Source organism: Aspergillus ibericus, assembly GCF_003184845.1.
Source record: "Aspergillus ibericus CBS 121593 unplaced genomic scaffold BO80scaffold_27, whole genome shotgun sequence".
Taxonomy (NCBI): Eukaryota; Fungi; Ascomycota; class Eurotiomycetes; order Eurotiales; family Aspergillaceae; genus Aspergillus; species Aspergillus ibericus.
Genome location: NW_020292125.1, coordinates 351,202 through 369,092, shown reverse-complemented (window position 1 = coordinate 369,092; position 17,891 = coordinate 351,202). Strand labels below are relative to the sequence as shown.

General features: G+C 52.0%; 5 protein-coding genes across 5 annotated transcripts; 4 read left to right on the top strand and 1 right to left on the bottom strand.

The window, feature by feature from the left end:
* Positions 1 to 30: 30 nt before the first annotated feature.
* On the top strand, positions 31 to 1,152 carry BO80DRAFT_426369 (RNA-binding protein LSM5). Its single transcript, XM_025719749.1, has 7 exons — positions 31 to 57; positions 117 to 159; positions 221 to 277; positions 328 to 366; positions 424 to 451; positions 548 to 611; positions 662 to 1,152. The coding sequence occupies exons 2-7, from the start codon at positions 135 to 137 to the stop codon at positions 698 to 700; spliced, it is 252 nt and encodes an 83-aa protein (XP_025574025.1). The 5' UTR covers positions 31 to 57; positions 117 to 134; the 3' UTR covers positions 701 to 1,152.
* A 4,366-nt stretch (positions 1,153 to 5,518) lies between these two features.
* On the top strand, positions 5,519 to 8,226 carry BO80DRAFT_384982 (amino acid permease GAP1). The gene is made up of 3 exons (XM_025716971.1): positions 5,519 to 6,116; positions 6,192 to 6,609; positions 6,676 to 8,226. Exons 1-3 carry the CDS (start codon positions 5,837 to 5,839, stop codon positions 7,736 to 7,738), a joined length of 1,761 nt encoding a protein of 586 aa, XP_025574024.1. The 5' UTR covers positions 5,519 to 5,836; the 3' UTR covers positions 7,739 to 8,226.
* Positions 8,227 to 9,025: 799 nt separating this feature from the next.
* Positions 9,026 to 12,423, top strand: BO80DRAFT_121336 (GTPase-activating protein RGD2). The gene is made up of 5 exons (XM_025713498.1): positions 9,026 to 9,387; positions 9,455 to 10,598; positions 10,657 to 10,752; positions 10,808 to 10,993; positions 11,047 to 12,423. Exons 1-5 carry the CDS (start codon positions 9,157 to 9,159, stop codon positions 12,030 to 12,032), a joined length of 2,643 nt encoding a protein of 880 aa, XP_025574023.1. The 5' UTR covers positions 9,026 to 9,156; the 3' UTR covers positions 12,033 to 12,423.
* BO80DRAFT_121349 (AAA family ATPase CDC6) lies at positions 12,423 to 14,987 on the bottom strand. The gene is made up of 3 exons (XM_025713499.1): positions 14,761 to 14,987; positions 14,452 to 14,703; positions 12,423 to 14,405 (listed from the first exon to the last, which is right to left on the bottom strand). The coding sequence occupies exons 1-3, from the start codon at positions 14,810 to 14,812 to the stop codon at positions 12,814 to 12,816; spliced, it is 1,896 nt and encodes a 631-aa protein (XP_025574022.1). The 5' UTR covers positions 14,813 to 14,987; the 3' UTR covers positions 12,423 to 12,813.
* A 217-nt stretch (positions 14,988 to 15,204) lies between these two features.
* BO80DRAFT_494683 (DNA-protein crosslink repair co-factor UBX5) lies at positions 15,205 to 17,464 on the top strand. The gene is made up of 2 exons (XM_025723894.1): positions 15,205 to 16,015; positions 16,084 to 17,464. The coding sequence occupies exons 1-2, from the start codon at positions 15,544 to 15,546 to the stop codon at positions 17,151 to 17,153; spliced, it is 1,542 nt and encodes a 513-aa protein (XP_025574021.1). The 5' UTR covers positions 15,205 to 15,543; the 3' UTR covers positions 17,154 to 17,464.
* The last annotated feature ends 427 nt before the right edge of the window (positions 17,465 to 17,891 follow it).

Genomic DNA, 17,891 nt, shown 5'->3' with positions numbered 1-17,891 from the left:
CCGCTTCAATTTCTATAGCAATCTAGGCGGGGCTCTGATTTCATCCAGGAGGTCATAGTAAGTCATCTACGGAGATGGGGTCCATGTCTTGGGCGACACGTGCTGAATCAAAGTAGCTGTTTAAATAATCCGCAATGGCGTCCCAACTTCTTCCACTAGGTATTGACAATGATCCAGTCGTTTGCGTATACATGACGCTTCTTGTTAACATCCGTGACAGAGTTGATCGACAAGTGTGTCGGATCCAGAATATGGGTCATTATGAAGAATGATAAGGGTTTGGATGGCCCCGCGATGAGGGGGGGAAGGTAAGCTAACATGTATCAGAATTCGCCGGAACGTTGTTGGGATTCGATGACTACGTCAGTAAGTGAATCTATTTCTGCTTCTTCAATGCATGAATTCGACTCTGACTTGCTGCAGACATGGTGTTGGAGGATGTGACCGAGTTGTAAGTCCTTCTCCTATCCGGCTGGTACGGTCCTGGTTTCTGGGGCCTTCGCTTCTCTCTTGTCCGGGCAAAGAACCATCACTAAATCAGAGACAGCGATTACACCGGCGCCCAGGTGAAGCTCCCCAAGATTTTGTTGAATGGCAACAATGTCTGCATGGTATGAGCTCCCTGCCTGTTGTCCTGCTCCAGACTAACACTCCCACGCAGTTGATCCCCGGTGGTGAGGGGCCCCTTGGTAGCTCTTAGATCATGATATCCACGATTCTTCCTTGCTATGTCAAAATTCTGAGAATGAACCTTGATGATCTCACATAGAAAATGTTGTAATGATGGGTTTTTAATTCTTACGTTCACTTTCTTTGACTCTGCTTAAAAGCGAGGTTTCGTTGGCGACTGTCCTTGCTCTCATGCTATAAATGGCTGAGCTTTTCCATTAACGAAAGGAAAAAGAACTGCATTAGGGGATTCTCGTAATATGCTAGTCATAGCTCCTAGTGGCAGGAACTCCCGTTTGATCAGCAGCCAAACCCAAGATTAATTACATCCGAGGCATGGGCAACCAGCAAAGGTCTATCACAACTACAGGATACGCTCCTGCGCAATACCAGCTGACTGGCATCCCTAAGAATAGCCCTCAATCAGGGATCGTGCATGTTGCTAGTAGCCTTTGTTCCATCTGCAGGAACTCCGTAATGCACAGGGGATGGATCCAACGGTCCAAAAACACGAGATCGGTGCAACGATAGATGAAAGAGGACAAGGATACATGAGATCATCAGGGAAGTCATTACCGACCTTTGACTCATTAGGAATCAACAGGACGATGAAAGCAAAATGGCCCAAAATGATTATTCATCGCTCCGTTGTCCCGAAGCCTGCCAATGGCTCCAGTAGTAACCCTATCATGACCAATTTAGTACATCAAGTGAAGAAACCAAAACAACCATAATCTCTTCGAGATACCAAATAGGGTAAGGCCCCGAGTCACCACCTACTACGTATCCAGTAACACACTCCAACCTTTCGATACTGCTACCAGCACTACCCACAAATCCCAACCAACCAACCACCACCAACCCCTCAATCCACACCTATACACACAATCAAACCCCTCTATGGAGTTAGTAACCTTCCAAGACCCAACACGAGCCCCAAACTTCCATTCCCCCTCAATTCCAGAAAGTTACGTCCCTCTTTTACCCCAGACGTTCCAAAAACCCGGGGTAACATCGCGGTGGAATCTGTTACATAACAGAATCCCACGGCATCCCCGCAAAGTGGACAAGTCAGCTGCGTGCCCGCAATTGCGGAATTAACTCTAATTTACACTTCATCTGACGACCTACCTAACCTATCTATCACCCGGAAATGACTCAGGTGGATGATCGAGAAGTACGGACTTTGTTCTGTATGGATGGGAGGGTTTTTGGGTGTCGGAGGGATCGATGTACCTGGTACCTAATTAATTAACTAGTACTGGGAGGAATTAGGTAAGTTATGCGAGAGCGGATTAGCACGGCCAATGAGATTCGGTTGCGGGATTGCGGGATTAATTCAGCCCGGACGGGATGATACTACTGCGACGATTAGCCTGACTGACTGACAGGTAGGGTTTTCTTGACGGGCGCGTTTCGACTGGGTTGTGAATTTTAGGGGGTTAGGTTTGGTGTGCTTTTGCTTTGCTTTTCGTATATGATGGGGTCTATGATTGCCCTCTGCTCTCTGTTAGATGATGTGAGTACCATCTCTGCCGTAATCACGAGTCGATTCCGGGCCAGCCTCGCAGACCACCCTGAACGAGATTGGTACCAAATAAAGTGACATCTGTCAATCAACAAGGCAAGGCACATCGAGGCCTACATAAGGCCTGGTCTAGAATGCACTACTGCACATGCCATTGTGTGGAAACCTGGTGATATCCTGGTTGAAACTTGAAGGTGACCTCGGAATCAGTCCCAGAGTCATTATCCCAGCCACACTGTGTCCAGGCTCTTCCCTGGGCGACCGGACCGGCTGCAATGCGACCTCAGACATTGGCGGTAGCCTTATATTACTTGGCCAAAGAGAGGTCGTGGATTGGGCTGTCGCTTGCCCAGGTGCTTACACCGGGCCGGGGGCACCTTGAAACGAGGAGGTTTGGCCCGCGCAATTTGTTTAGTTTTCCTCGGCGGTCTGTGGTCAGGGTTCTACTATTGTAGAAAAGCGTCTGCGGGCTTTTTTGCTCGGCTTTGTGTTGGATCTGTCAGTTGGCTATATTGAGCGTAAATTCTTTTTCTCAGATGGACTTGTGGATTTTTAGAGCCTTCCTTATCTTGACCATAGCCACGGTTTGTGGATGTGCTGGCTTATGAAGTTAGAGGGCTCTGCAGCATAGCGCATTTGGTGATGTACCGAGCTGCAGTTCGGTCTACTCGAAGCAGGTAAATGGACCAAACGGCCCATGCGTCAGGCTACTGTATGCACTTGTGAGGTAGTTGCATGGTTTGCCAGGGAAAGTAGCACCACATTCCACTGGCCACATGGCCGACTGACTTTTGCCCGATGCCATCTACTACCATCGAAACGGGGTGTCAGACATGTCATGTGAAGATGCAGGCTATAGATCCATTAGATCCTTTGTAATGGCACCACTCGGAGGCAAATACCTGACCTACTCAACTCTGTCAGGCAGGGGGCTCGTAAGAGGCAAGCAACCCCTTTAGTACGGAGATTTAGCCACAAGGAGTTGCTTATATGAGTCGGCGATATCCGATGTTGCCACCACCTACAGAGTACGAGGATAGTGGACAGACCAAGTAAGCAGCTGACTCAATCATTCAACGCTTCTTAGCGTGGCTTGGCCCTGCAGACCTCGTCAAGCAATAGCGCCCAGGACTCAATGGCTTCTCCCGCGCTTCCATGTATCCCTAGCAGAAGGGTGGGCGAACGGGTGGGTGCTTTGAAAACCTTAAAGGGCCGACCAAGGGGACCGAAGCAAAACGGCATCATTCCAGAATCCAGCCATGAGCGACATAAGCAAGGGATAATAGCCACTATTATGTCTGGGTAGCTCCTTCGGGTCCTCAAGGTCTGGACAAGGTCTGGAAACTGAAAAGGGGTGGCAAGAAGAGACTCGCCTTGGGAGGCATCCCATATAGTACAGTTGCTGTTCCCATTTTTCATGCTGTGTAATGTGTGCCATGCTGGCACCCGTAGAGATGTGTCTGAGCCCATGACTCCATCGTAGTCGCTATAGGCGATATCAAATAGCTAGTACGGAGAAGACACGGACAACGGCGGAGTATACGGAGGAGAGGAATGAGGAGTGAGGTGCCCGGTGTAGTATGAGGCAAAGGAGGCCCGCCTTGATAGGCAGAAAATGAGCTCATGTTCGGGGCACAGCCTGAGCTGACCGGACAATCCGCGGGAGCTCTTATCAACATCCCTGCGTACGCGGCCTGATTGGCCCCGGCGCGGACCGCGTAAAATCACCGTGCGGAGACCAATTTGGAACGGGAGCCTAGTGTCTACTTATCACCTATTGTTGGGGCCATTTGAACTAATTCTCCTTGAATGCTGCGGGCAGTCAGCGTTAAAGTTGGTGTACTGCGTAGTGCTCGGTAAGTAACACATTAGCTTCAATATATAGGCAAAAGGCACGTGGTTATAGGGAGAAACAATCAGACAAGATCCTACCGTGTGCGCGGCTGGAACAAGGCTAGACCTAGATGAAGCGGTCGTACCTGTTCCCTGACAATCGAAGAAAGTAAAAAATGACTACGAGCCATTATGTACCTCTTTTTGGGTGGCTCCAGTCACGATGGGGGCGCCGATAACCTGATAGCGAGCGGTTAGCTGGGGGGGAGCGAGTGTACGGAGTAAGATAAGGCAGGTACGTAGTCGGAGATAAGGGCGGGTTGACGGGGCTCCACCTGACGGACCCTGGGGCCATACAATGGACAAGGGAAGCCTAGATAGATAGATGGATAGCACGCGGCCGTCTGACTGGGCACGCCGACATGAAACTGCCTTAGTAGTACGGTAGTACCGTTCCATGTACTCCATACCATGAACCATCTTGGCCACAAGGGGGAAATGATTATTCAGTGACCTCTGGGTCGATTCGGATCACACGATTAGCCTAGTACTGGCTCGGGATTAAACGAAGCCAGTGGCGTCGAAACCTTAATGGGGAAATGCTACCTACTTCCGTCACTGATGATGAGGTGATGTACCCCCAGCTCGTTCGACGCTGTCAGCTGTTGCTGGGCAAGGCGTTGCGCGAAATCCGCACAATATGTAGGTACTGGACTCCGCAGTTGGACCTTTGATGATAAGGCTCCCTCCTATTTGTTCTTCCCTTGTTGCCCGAAGGGATCCTGAGGGAGTGATGCCACAACGAATTAAACATATTGGAGGTGGATCTGAAGGAGTCTGAGGTAGCACTGGGAGCGGAGGACTTTCGTATCTCGAAGCGGGTCGCCGAGGCTCCAGCGAGACCGGGAAGGTTCTGACTTCTGACTTCAGTTCAGAGGGTGTGGGTGTGGGTGTGGCTGGTCTGGGTTAGTCTTGGCTAGCTGCAGCAGCAGACTTATCAGTCGTAATCCTATGATAGTGCACGCAGTAATCGTACCTAAAGCAACGAGTAATGGTTAATAATACTGCCACCGGCCACCAATCAGCGGGACGCCTCCGGGCTGTATCAAAACGTCGTACTGGAGAGGCCCCCGAGATCCCCGGGCCATGATCGGTCGACGCCCCCGCCGATTGGCCCCTTCTGTGTCGGGCAGTTTAGCTTTCCCCATAGTTACGCCAGAGCGCATCCGGCCCTCTGGCCCAGCTGGTGCACGACGCTCCTTCGTCCCCTCCACTAGTAGCTGCGAGACCACATGGATTGTTGGCCATTCACAGTATCCGGCCCGCGCTAGGCTTCGAGAGCTTGTTCAGTGGTCCTCCATCACTTGTGGACCGGGGCCGGAATGACCCATGGGCTGCCGGCTCTGAACGTGGGTGATTACGGTTGTGACCTATATCTTCCGGTTCTTATTTAAATTCCTGCATCCTTGCCAGTAGTAATGTCTCAGAGGGATTTTTTATTTTATTTGGTTTTAATTTTATTTTTTATTCTAGGCATTTCCCGGGCCCTGGTTTGCTACCAAAGCAATAAGTAAGAAGTGCCGCCCATTCCCAGCAGTGCGCCCATTCCCCTAGTCTTCCCTACCTACAATCTTGGGGTTCAGACAGTACCTTCACTTGCACGGGTTGCAATAAATATCTGACGGACCCCCTCTCACCCCGTCCTCCCTATTCCCCTCCTTCTTACTGGGGCTTCTGACTTTGCCTTGGACACATTGTTTCTGTCTTGGTCCATCTTGGAAGGAAACGTCGCATTCCATCTTAGCCATGGAGAAAGAATTTATTGAGCCCAAGTCGGAACCCTCTTCGTCCGGCGACGCTCCTCCACTTTACGGAGAATCAGAGGCAACCAAAGGAACCTTTAGCCAGCGGTTTTTGGACAGTTTTAAAAGAGATCCCAATGCTCATGCTTCAGCGCATCATGAACCTGGTCACGATGGGAGAGCTTTTGATCTCGAAAATGCCGCTCAAAAAACTGCCGAGTCTCCGCTGCAGCGCAAGCTGAAAGGCCGCCACCTCCAGATGATTGCTATTGGTGGCTCAATCGGTACGCAGCATGGCCCCTTAGTGCTAAGATTCACGCCGTTCTGGCCTTGAGAATGCTGACAGGTTATGTGTTTAGGTACCGGTCTCTTCGTTGGATCTGGCACTGTCCTGGCTGCTGGAGGTCCAGCTTCTGTCCTCATCGCCTATGCTTTGATCGGCTGCATGCTTTATTGCACAATGCACGCACTTGGTGAAATGGCTGTACTCTTCCCGGTCGCTGGTTCATTTTCGCACTATTCCACTCGGTTCATTGATCCCGCCTGGGGTTTCGCCATGGGTTGGAATTATTGTCTGCAGTGGCTTGTGACCCTGCCTACCGAAATCGTCGCTGCCTCGTTAACTGTCAACTATTGGAATGATACCATCTCTAATGCTGCCTGGGTCGCCATTTTCTGGACAATGATTGTGACCATCAACATGTTCGGCGTCAAGGGTTATGGTGAAGCGGAGTTTGTCTTCTCCATCGTCAAGGTTACTGCCGTGGTTGGCTTCATGTAAGTGGATTGGATCGGCCTCACTCATGTCCATTATGATTAGAAGCATTCACTGACTTGAGTTAGTATCCTTGGTATCATCTTGACCTGTGGTGGCGGTCCTCATGGTGGTTATATCGGCGGAAAGTATTGGCACAATCCAGGTGCCTTCCACCATGGGTTCAAGGGTCTTTGCAGTGTCTTCGTGAATGCTGCATTCGCATTCGCGGGTACTGAGCTGGTCGGCCTTGCCGCCGCAGAGACTTCTAATCCTAGAAAAATGCTTCCAACCGCGATCAAGCAGGTGTTCTGGCGTATCACCCTCTTCTACATTGTGTCTCTCACCTTGGTCGGCCTTCTCGTCCCCTACAACGATCCTCGACTACTCGATGGAACGTCCAGCGCCGACGCTAAAGCATCTCCGTTTGTCATCTCCATTGTGAATGCGGGTATTTCTGGGCTGCCTTCCGTCATGAACGTCGTCATCATGATCGCCGTGCTCTCTGTGGGCAACGCATCCATCTATGGCTCTTCTCGAACGCTGGCAGCCATGGCTGAGCAACAGCAAGCTCCCAAGTTCCTGGCCTATATCGATCGCAAAGGTCGCCCTCTCCCGGCTCTTGTTGTAGCGTCGGTCTTCGGCCTGCTTGGATTCTTGGCCGCCTCTGACAAAGAGAGCGAAGCGTTCACATGGATGATGGCTATCTCCGGTCTCTCATCCATCTTCACCTGGGGCTCAATCTGCCTCTGCCACATCCGGTTCCGCCGTGCCTGGAAACTGCAAGGGCATAGCCTCAACGAACTGGCCTTCAAATCCCAACCCGGTATTGTCGGCTCTTGGGTGGGACTCATCTTCAACTGTCTCGTTCTGGTTGCCCAGTTCTGGGTTGGCTTCGCGCCCTCCGGATATAGCTCCATGTCAGCTGCTTCGTTGGTTTCCAACTTCTTCTCTGACTACCTAGCTGCGCCTGTCGTGCTAGCCTTTTACATCCCTTACAAGCTTTGGTACAGAACTCCCTTCATTCGGGCCAAGGACATGGATCTTCAGACCGGTCGCCGCGAGCTCGACCTCCAAGCCCTCATTGAGCAGGAGAAGGCCGAGCAGGCGGAATGGCCGATGTGGAAGAAGGCGTGGAAATTCTTCTGTTGAGCTTCGGTTAGGTCGTTCACTGGTGCTGGAGTTAAATGAATGGGCTGCGTTTTCTCTTTTAAATAATGTATGATTATGATCATGTCTCCCTTTTCTGTCTCTGTCCATAAACTTGCATGTTCAGTAGCGCAGAGTCGATGCATCGGATGGCGAATGTTCACGAATCGCGATGGTACTTGGCGAAAACGAAGGGCATTCAGAGTATCCGAATCCGCCTATAGACTCAATGGACTTGGCATCAATCCGATTTGCTTGCATATATGGAGTAGTGATCAGTCAGTGGTACCCTGATGAAGGTGTGTACGGGGTAGTGAGAGAGCAGATGCTCCTGAGCTCACCGTTCAACACTAACGTGTTTGCCAGTCGGGATCTCCTGGCGCTCTCCGGTCTTGGCATGTTTGCATCTGGAGACGGTCCAGAGTGGCAGCGACTCCAGCCTTGTATGTAACACCAGACACTCCGTATGGCTGTACCAGCCTGTATCTCCCCCCAAGCCTTACCTACTACTAAACTGACGTACGTAGCTGTGCTGCGGTGGTGAAGTGCCAGCCAGATTACCAACCCTCCTAATCCTGCCAACCACCAGCTCTGTCGGGCTGTCGTCGTGGCTGAATTTGGACCCTTCCTCCCTTAGGCAATGATCTGAGGCTCTCTCCCTTTATTTTGGGTAGCGGCCTTTCGATGATGGGGCTTCCCAAAAATTCCCACCAGCCCTAAGAGCCCATGAGGCGTGGTTGGGAAATCAATCTAAGACAAACTGTAATATTTCACGGGGCCCCCAAAAATAGCCACCCGGCAACCACACGTGAGGCTGAGGCGGCAACGGTCTAGTTTCAGGTCCGTACGTAAAGTGTAAATTACACATGACGGAGCCCAAGGACCGGGCGAGAGTTGCTTTTCCTCAGATCTCGGCCAACTGAACCTAAGATCCAGTCTCCCCTGTTGTCACTTGTCATCCATCTTCTCCTGCAGCTCTACCGTTGCAAGTGGCTCTTCTTTCCCCAACGCTCCTTCTTCTTCCTTCTTCTCCGTTGTCGTCTTCGTGTTGTCCCTTGTTTTGCGCGGCTTACCCAGCCTCCCCCTCCAATTTCCTGGTCTCCTGTAGCCGCCTCGCATACCCGTCACCGGGCCTATGTCTCCTCGCAGCCGCTGTGTGCCACTATAACCTCCGTCAAAGCTTGATTTAACCAGGCGCTTGCGACCAGAGCTGGTTACTCTTCACTTCGCTAGGTATTCTCCGGGTGGTTCTCTTTACGCAGCGTTCCTTCTGCATCTGACAGTTATCCTGGTGGCCTAGAGTCGGTAACGCACGCCGGCCGTTTCCCCTTCGATTCCGTTTCGCTTCGGGTTGCTCGCGCATCGTTTGAAGCTGGCACCAATCACTTCCTCTCGACGTCAGCTTGCCTGGTCCCATCATAATGCCGGGTTTCGCGGATTCATTTTGGACCCCAGACTACGCCACGGGTCTGGGGGTGCTTTACGGGAAACTTCAGCAAGGCGCCGTTGAGAACAAGCAGATCATCACAATTGCCTCTATGCGCGCAGATGCTGAAGAACAATATGGTCTCAAGTTGGGGGATATTGCGCCGACCGTTGACCGGGTGACAGGAGCGGGTTTCGGTAAAGATGACGGGGCGAGCGTGAGGAAGGTTGGTGAAACATGATTTGGACAGATTTCGGTTTGGGCGATACTGATCTTGGGGACTTTACTTATAGGCTTATGAGGGAGTTCGCACGGAGATGGTCGAGGCATCCAAGAACCACCAGAAGATCGCGTCGAACATCCGGGAGCTTGTCGTTTCGCCATTCCGGCGTTGGTGCGACCAGCACGAAGCCCGGATCCAAAATTCCCATGATGATCTCCAGGCCCGGATCAAAGAACACACCAAGCAGGTGGAACTGGTCAAGAAGCTCCGGAGCCATTATTTCAACAAGTGCCGTGTGGTCGAAGATCTGGAGGAAGAGAACAAGCTCGCTTTCCAGGGTCCCGAGACGAGCCCGAAAATCAAGCCCACCCCCAAAATCGTTCTGCCGGAAGAGCAGGAAGAGGAGGAACCGGTGGAGATCGGCGATCGCATCTACCCTCCCGAGGACCTGAAGAGGCTCCTGACGAACATGCTGAATACTATCAAGATGGGCGAGGTCAAGGTGCCGATCATCGGCACTTATCAGAACACGTCGACCGGTGCAGATATTGTGGACTACACCCAGAAGCATATGAACGCGAACAGCATCACTTATTCGGAGTCCATTGGTCAGGACCTTGTTGACAATGGCTTCCTTCGCTTGGTCGGCAATATGGGCAGCACCTTTGCGAACAGCTCCAAGATGCGATACCAATGGCGTCCCAAAGTGTTCCAGATTACAGGCATCCCAGAGAAGAAGAAGCCTCTCATGCGGGTAACCTCGGCGGCAACGAGCGAGGACGGCAGTGAGTCTCCACTATCCTCTGTTTCTGAGATGCTGGCCGGCTGGAACCCTCTCAACAACCCGTACCCGAACGAGACGCCGGCGGATAAGTTGCGCAGGGAAGCTCGCGAGGCCGATGAACGGTACAAGTCGGCGGTGCGCAAGCTTGACATGATCAGGTGCAAGCTTGAGGAGGAGGTTGTTGAAAACCTGCGCTTCATGGAGCAGTGTGAGCTCGATCGACTCAAGGCAATCAAAGCCGTGATCCTGGATTTCTCTGGTGCAATCAGCAATGTCATTCCCAACTTGCAAAGCACGGTGGACCACATGATGCTATACCAAGAGACTATTCAGCCCCTAGGGGATCTCAGATATCTCCTGGAAAACTACCGGACCGGAGGTTTCGTGCCTCGCGTGCAAGCCTATGAGAATTACTACGGCTCGGTGGAAGGTATGCATCCTGCCCACGTGGGTATTATCAGGTATTCTTAACCGCTGACATGCATTAGATCAAAACTTTGGCGTTGACCTCGAGGCGAGAGCAAGAGCCGATCGCAAGCGGGTCCCCATCGTGGTGACCACTCTCCTGACGTACCTTGACAACCGTAAGCGGATTCAAGGTCTAATGATTGGGTCTATTTAAGTCTGACGTCTCACTAGGCTATCCCGACCTTGAGGGCGACGAGGCACGACGTGCGATATGGCTTTACGATGTACCTTTGGCGGCGACGCATCACCTCCGCAGCGCTCTCAACAACAGTAAAGCCGATTACAACGAAATCTTGGAGAAATACGAAATTCCTATCATCGCGAGCGTCTTGAAGTTGTACCTCCTTGAGTTGCCAGGTTCGTGTGCATTCTTGTCATCAATTGCGCTGCAGGCCTAACAAATGTCCCAGACTCCCTGGTGTCCTCTCAAGTTTACGAAATCGTCAAGACCATCTACTCGACCACTGCTCATGAGACCACGGAAGAGGGACGCATCAAGGTCCTGCAGAGCACCCTTGGACAACTCCGTCTTAACAACATTGCCACGCTTGACGCTATTATGACCCATTTCACGCGCTTGATTGACCTTACTTCTGCCGACGAAACTTATGTCTCTGCACTTGCTCAGACACTGTCTCCTTGCATTCTCCGCCCACGCACAGAGAGCAGTCTTACGATGAATGAGCGTCACAGCTACCGCCTCATCCGCGATCTGTTTGCTCATAAAGACTCCATCTTTGGCGAATTGAAGCGCCAATCGAGTGTTCTGGGGATTAGCGGAACCACCAACCGTCCTCGTGCCATCAGCACCGACGAGAGCAACCGCCGGGCAGCAATGGAAGCCCGGAACCGTGCCATTCTCGACCGCAGCCGGGCCAACAGTCCGGCTCCTCCCCAGAAGCACCGCCGCGATCGTTCCAGCGGCGCTTCGGAAACCAGACGGTTTCCCATCAACGTGACCAGCCCCACTGAACGGAGGGCCATCGCCCGTAGCAGCCTGGATGTTCCCATCAGCAGCGAGTCTCCCACTGCATCGGAACATATGACGAGCGTGAACATCAATGGGCCTGAACACACCATCAACGGTGCGCTGAGCGAGTCCCCTACCTCCGCTACCGCCAGCGCAAGCCCCTCGTCGGGTAGCTCCAGTCCCCCCCCAGTGGCTGAATCAGACGAGTCGGTGACTCCAACCACGACTCCTACCCAAGAAGTCGAGAAGCGCTCGTCGATCTCCCGGTCCAGCGTCTCTTATACTCGCAAGCCTGGTCTCGGTAACCGGTCCAGCTTCCCCGCCGTCTCAAGCACGGAGAGTGGAACGGACAGCAAGCGAAGCAGTCTTGCTGAGACCGAGCCGAAGGGCGTCACATTGGAAGACAAGCCGATGGACGATGACTAGATGTATCCATGACCAAAAAGCCTTCGGGACAACAAAAGTGTAGAGGGCTGCCTGCCTTGCTACTGTCCCTCCGTTCCCTTATCTTCTTCTCCATCAGGAACGAACGATGACGCTGCTACTACCACTTACTTCTTGGGGAGTACAAGAAAGACAGGAGCCTAAGCATGCTTTCGTATATTGAGCATTGATACGTGGACGCGCGTGTGACGCCATCACCCTCTCAAACTGGAGCAGGTCTTATTGCTTGAGATGGTTTGCTTTGGCGGTCTTGTTGTTTCCTTTGTCTTGAAGCTATATGCCCTATCTTCTTTACATACCCAACATTTTTCTGTACGTTGTGATTTTTACCTTTATTTTCCCTCAACCTTTATCTCTCTTTTTGCTTCTTTGTATGCATAGCTATTCATCTTGTATGTCTCACCCTCTCTTGACTTGACTTGTCTTGTCTTGCCAACTCGTTTGGTTTTCCTCTACAAGCGACCTTTGCGGATTCCATTGTATAGCATCTTATCAAGACTCAACGTGCTTTGATTTGAGCATGTAGAAAAATCTACGATCTGCTTCCATTTTCATGCATCATGATATTTATTGTAAGCTGTCATTATCATATCTTATAGGTTCTATGTATGTAACGCCGTATGCCAATGCTGAAAGTCTCGCTAAACGTTATGTGCATCTGTACCCCGTATCCAACACCAATAGAACGGAACAACTGCCCGCAGTAGGCCCCGCACGACCAAGTATGCTGGTTTTATTACACAAAAGAAATCAAAGGAGTGTTTTATAGCCCTTGGCCTGTGAGAAGCCTTCTAAGGATGCCTTCTCCTGGTCCAGTGACCTGAGTCTCGATCTCTTTTTGGGAGACGAAACAAACCAGACTCTGCTCATCCAACGCTCGACTAGGGGTCATTGAGCCGTGAGACTTTGAAGGGCTGCGCCTCAAATCCGAGCCCCCAGCGAGAGTGCCACCTCGGCCTCGGCCTTGGTATTCACCAACAAGGCCCAATGTTTCCAAGTTGCTGAGCACGTCTTTGAACTCGGTAGATGTCAAAGGATGCAAGATATTGTCTTGCCGACATAAGGTACAGTATGTGTCGTATACTTGCTTGATCGTCGGGGCCAAGTATTTGGTCTTTGATGGTGTGGCCGGAAACTCCCCTTGCCGCCGCTTCCGGTCAAGGGCGATCAAGGCACAGATGGCTGCCTTCTGCTGGAGATTAAGGCATTGGAGTCGTTGGACCGTTCCCTGTCCGAAAGCCGATGAAGTAATTCGTGCAACGTGCGCAATACTGGCTCGTGGCGCCGTGATTGCAGTATAAGTCATTGTAGGGGTTTGCTTAGATGCAGATGTTTTTGAAGACGACGAAAGATTGTTATTCTCAGCGAGAATGGTCTTGGAAGGACTCTCGGTGTTGGCGGTTTGGGTCTCGAGCTTTCGGAGTGCTTCCTGTTCGATAAGATCAATGGCGCGCTTAACCAGTTCGAATGCCTTCCGTAGATCACCGGTTTGTGATGCCACCTTCTTGGAGCATAACTGGATGGCTGCTGGTTGGACGAAAGGAATGAAACTGGGTTCCACCGTTTGACCTTCTGGGAGTAAAGAACGAAGACGATTCGTGATTACGCCGGCAATCTGGCCTGCATTATAAGGCAAAAATGGAAGCAAGCGTGGTTTCAGGTTCTTGGCCTTCAACTGTGGAAGTGACCGATCAGTCAAGTCCAGCGCATTGGCAATTCCGATGAGCAGGAGCCGCGAATTTTCCTGTAGCGACCACTCGAATAGGGACTGAAGAATGCCAGAATCCGCGGTGAGGAGATGGTCGATTTCATCCAAAGTGACCAAGAACATGTCATCTTCTTCGTCAGATGTAAACATCATTTGCACCCTGTCTGCCTCGCTCTTCTTGAACACCTCATGATCGTCACACAGATCGCCGATGAGCCTGCTGTAGACGTCACGGGCACCCCGCATGCTTGCACAATTGAGGTGTGCAATTTTGAGAGACTCCAAGTCCATGTCGTGGCATACCTCTTGAACCAATGCACTCTTTCCGGTGCCCGGAGGACCGCTGACATACAGACAGCCACCTTTGCGTGCCGCGATACCATCTTGAATGAACGAGACCAACTTATCCCGTTCAGTGTCTCGGCCCACTATTCGACTTGAAGTTGCACCTCGCGCAAATAGCTGCCTGGCTTGAGAATAGATCGTCTGTGTAGTCGTCGGTGTTTCTATGTGTCGAGGCGTTCGCGGAGTCAAAGATTTCCCGCCAATTTGGACCCGGTGTTTAGGTGTGATTGGGGGAGAATCGAGCACATCGCGGTATCGAGATTTTGAAGGAGTTTTGAGCTCAACTGGGGTCGCATTTTCATCTAGACATGTTAGGCGTAGTTCAATAGACGTGTGTATGAATCCTACCATTAACCGGATCTGAAGTGTGACTGCGCTTAACAGGTGACGCAGCCTTGCTGACTCGTACAGTACGCTTCGGTTGATCGTTTTCGACTGGGATGTCCCTGGGTTCGTTCTGGTCTTCTTCTTGGATAGCGCTGGCATTCCTCGTCCTTGACCTTAGTTGGCGTGTTTGGGGTGCAGAGGGTACACTTTCTTCCTGGACGCGAGGTGCTTGGGTCCGGCGCCTGCTTGCCCTGCGCACCGGCAATGCTGGAACTATTACGAAAGGATGTCAGCAAGAGGTCATGGGAAGAAGCAAAGTGGTAGTCGTACCTTCCGCCTCGATAGCAGCCCGCTGGCGCTTGCCTAGGACCGAAGCAGCCATGATATGATGGATCCAGTCTCAATAAGAGCAAGAGCAACCGGGGAGGGGAGATAAACAGGGGGTGGGATCATCGATGGTGAGAAGGGAAAGTGCGGGTGTTGGGGGAGTATATTACGATTAGACTAGGGTGGAGAGGTGCAAGCAGCCATTTTCCCAAGGAGGCATAATGAAGTTCTCACCCGCGTTGCATCTCGACGCGTTCAGCTGGGCGCGTTACGCGTGGATCGATCTCATCACGTGATAAGATTGGCGGCTGACGCGCCCCGGCCAGTCACGGTCACCCGGCGGGGTACTCACTGGCACATGCCTGAGGCGTGAAGCCACAGGATCGGACCGCCTGATTATCCGCTCGTCCGTGGGAACTGGGGAGTGCGTCACCAAGTCTACCTAATGATTGCACTAGGTATTAACACAACTGATCCTGGTTGTTTGTGCTTCATCCCCTTGCACTATCTCCTGGAGCACTCGTGTGGAACCCTGAGGAAGCTCTCTTTCTTCCATGCTCCCATCTACGATCATACACCCAAACTATCTCAACTTCATCGCTTTAATCTCATCGATCACCGCCTCGCACCTCCATTGCAGTTTGCAGCTGTTTGCATCACCTCACTTACCTTCGACGTTTGTGTTGGACTCTGTTGCATACGACCCCCCCTCACGGTGACCTGATATCCCCTCGTCTTCCCTCGGTCGCTTTACCCTTCATATCTTCTCGGTGCCTTGTGTCCGCCATGGACGGCGATGTGGTGGCACAGTTCACTGAGATCACCGGCTCAAAGCCAGAGCTGGCCACCCAGTATCTGCAGCTGGCTGATTTCAACATCGAGCAGGCTGTACAGCTTTTCTTCGAGAATGGCGGTGCACCACTGACTGAAGAGCCCTTACCATCGACCTCCACCCCTCAGCAACCCTCCCATGCTGGCGGCGGAGTTGTTAATGTCGACTCAGATGACGATATCACGATAGACGAGACTCGTTCTGCGCCCCGGAATCACCCATCGCAAGGCGCTACCTTTGAAGATGATGCGGCCATGGCTCGCCGTCTCCAAGAAGAAATGTACGGGGCAGGAGATAGTGAAGAAAGTGTGCGTGCGCCGATGGCTCGGACGACGGAGACCCTGGTGGGGCCTGAAGCGGACTTTGACGATGGCGATATGCATGCGAGCATATTGGGCCAACTGCGCGCGCGCCAGCAGCGAAACAGTTAGAATTTACCTTTCCTCTCCGGAATTTTCTCTTGCGATGCTGTAACTAACTCCGTTTCGCCTTAGACCGTCCCGGAATCTTCAACCAGAGAGACACATCGATATGGAGTGGGGATGATGAAGCCTCACAGCGTGAAAGGCTGGCTGCAGCGACTGGAGGGGCTTCCGAGGCCTCGAACAAGTCGAATATGCTGGCCGAGATGTATCGCCCTCCGTTTGACATCATGTCTAGACTTCCATGGGATCTGGCTCGACAGGAAGGCCGCGACAATGAAAGGTGGCTGATGGTCAACATCCAGGACCCTTCTGTCTTTGACTGCCAGGTTCTGAACAGAGACCTCTGGAAGGATCCTGCGGTGAAAGATACCGTTAAGGAACATTTCATCTTCATGCAGTACTCCAAAGATGACCCTCGTGCAGGACCGTACTTGCAATACTACTTCCAGGCGAGCGACGTCTCTGATAATTATCCTCATATTGCCATTGTTGATCCACGGACTGGAGAGCAGATGAAGGTCTGGTCGGGGCCACCCGTAATCAAGGCCGCGGATTTCCTAATGCAGCTTCACGAATTCCTCGACCGCTACAGTCTGAAGCACAATGTGCGAAACCCTGTGGCGAAGCGGAAACCGGAGAAGAAAGAGAAAAGCATCGATGCAATGACCGAGGAAGAAATGTTGGAGATGGCCATGAGAAACAGTCTGGGTGACGAGGCGTCACAAGCCCCGAAGGTGGAGGACCCTGATGACCTCACTCGCAGCACCGAAGATGTGAAGGGCAAGGGAAGGGCTGTAGATGATGATATCGACATGGAAGAGGCCGACCAACCCGAACATAGCGCATTCTCATCAATCCCGGACGACCGATTCCATACGGAGCCCCCCGCAGACCCTGCTACCACCACGCGCATTCAGTTCCGGCACCCATCTGGGCGGGTGATTCGGCGTTTCGCTTTGACGGACCCTGTCCAGCGGATTTATGAATGGCTGAAGGCCGATCCCCCGTTGGCCGATAAAGCCGGAGTAGAGTTTGAACTCAATGCCATGGGCCGCAATCTGATTGACTCGTTGGACCAGACCATTACCGATGCTGGACTCAAGAACGGGACGGTCATGATAGGATATCTGGAGGAGTAGTCAGGGACATGGCTTGCGGACATTGGATGTTGCACAGGAGGTAGAGATTGGAGGTCCTGGCTGGAAGCCCAAGGGGAGGTCAAGCCCGGGGCCTGTTGCTCTTCTAGCGACTACGATCGTTGGGGATGGATGCCTTCGTTTGACACAAATGGGCATTTCTCTGGAAGCAAAGCATGCGTGCTGGGAATCATCCTCCTGTCATGGACAGTCTGTCATCCTTGTTCAGCTAATTACTCTCGGTATACGAGGATGCAGGAAGGAAATTTTAATGAATACATGAAAAAAAAATGAAAAAAAAAAAAAAGGAAAAGAAAAATAACAAGAAACCATAAAAGATATCAAAGGAGAGAGGGATCATCATTGATCCCCTCCTTGTATAGTTCCCGCCCACCGCCTGCCGAAGCGGGCGCGCTGAGTGGTGGGGCGACAGGCTGACCGCCCGGCAAAAGAACCCCGCGTTGCCCCAATCATAATCACCGGGCGCTTCCTGTTCCTGTCCGGTTCCAACCTAAGCGGTCCCATTGTTGTCCTCCGATTCCATGCAAGGGAACCCCCCAATCCCTTCTCCATCTAGATTCCATTTTATCTATCTGCCTTCTATATCGCCGATCTTCAACCCTTGCTGCCGGACTTTCTAGCGTGCACGCAAGGATCGGTGGCTGTGCCTTTGCTCTCCCTTCTCTGAGACACGCCCAGTCTGCGCCTCAGCTGTCGGCCGTCGATTGTCTCCCCCAAAAC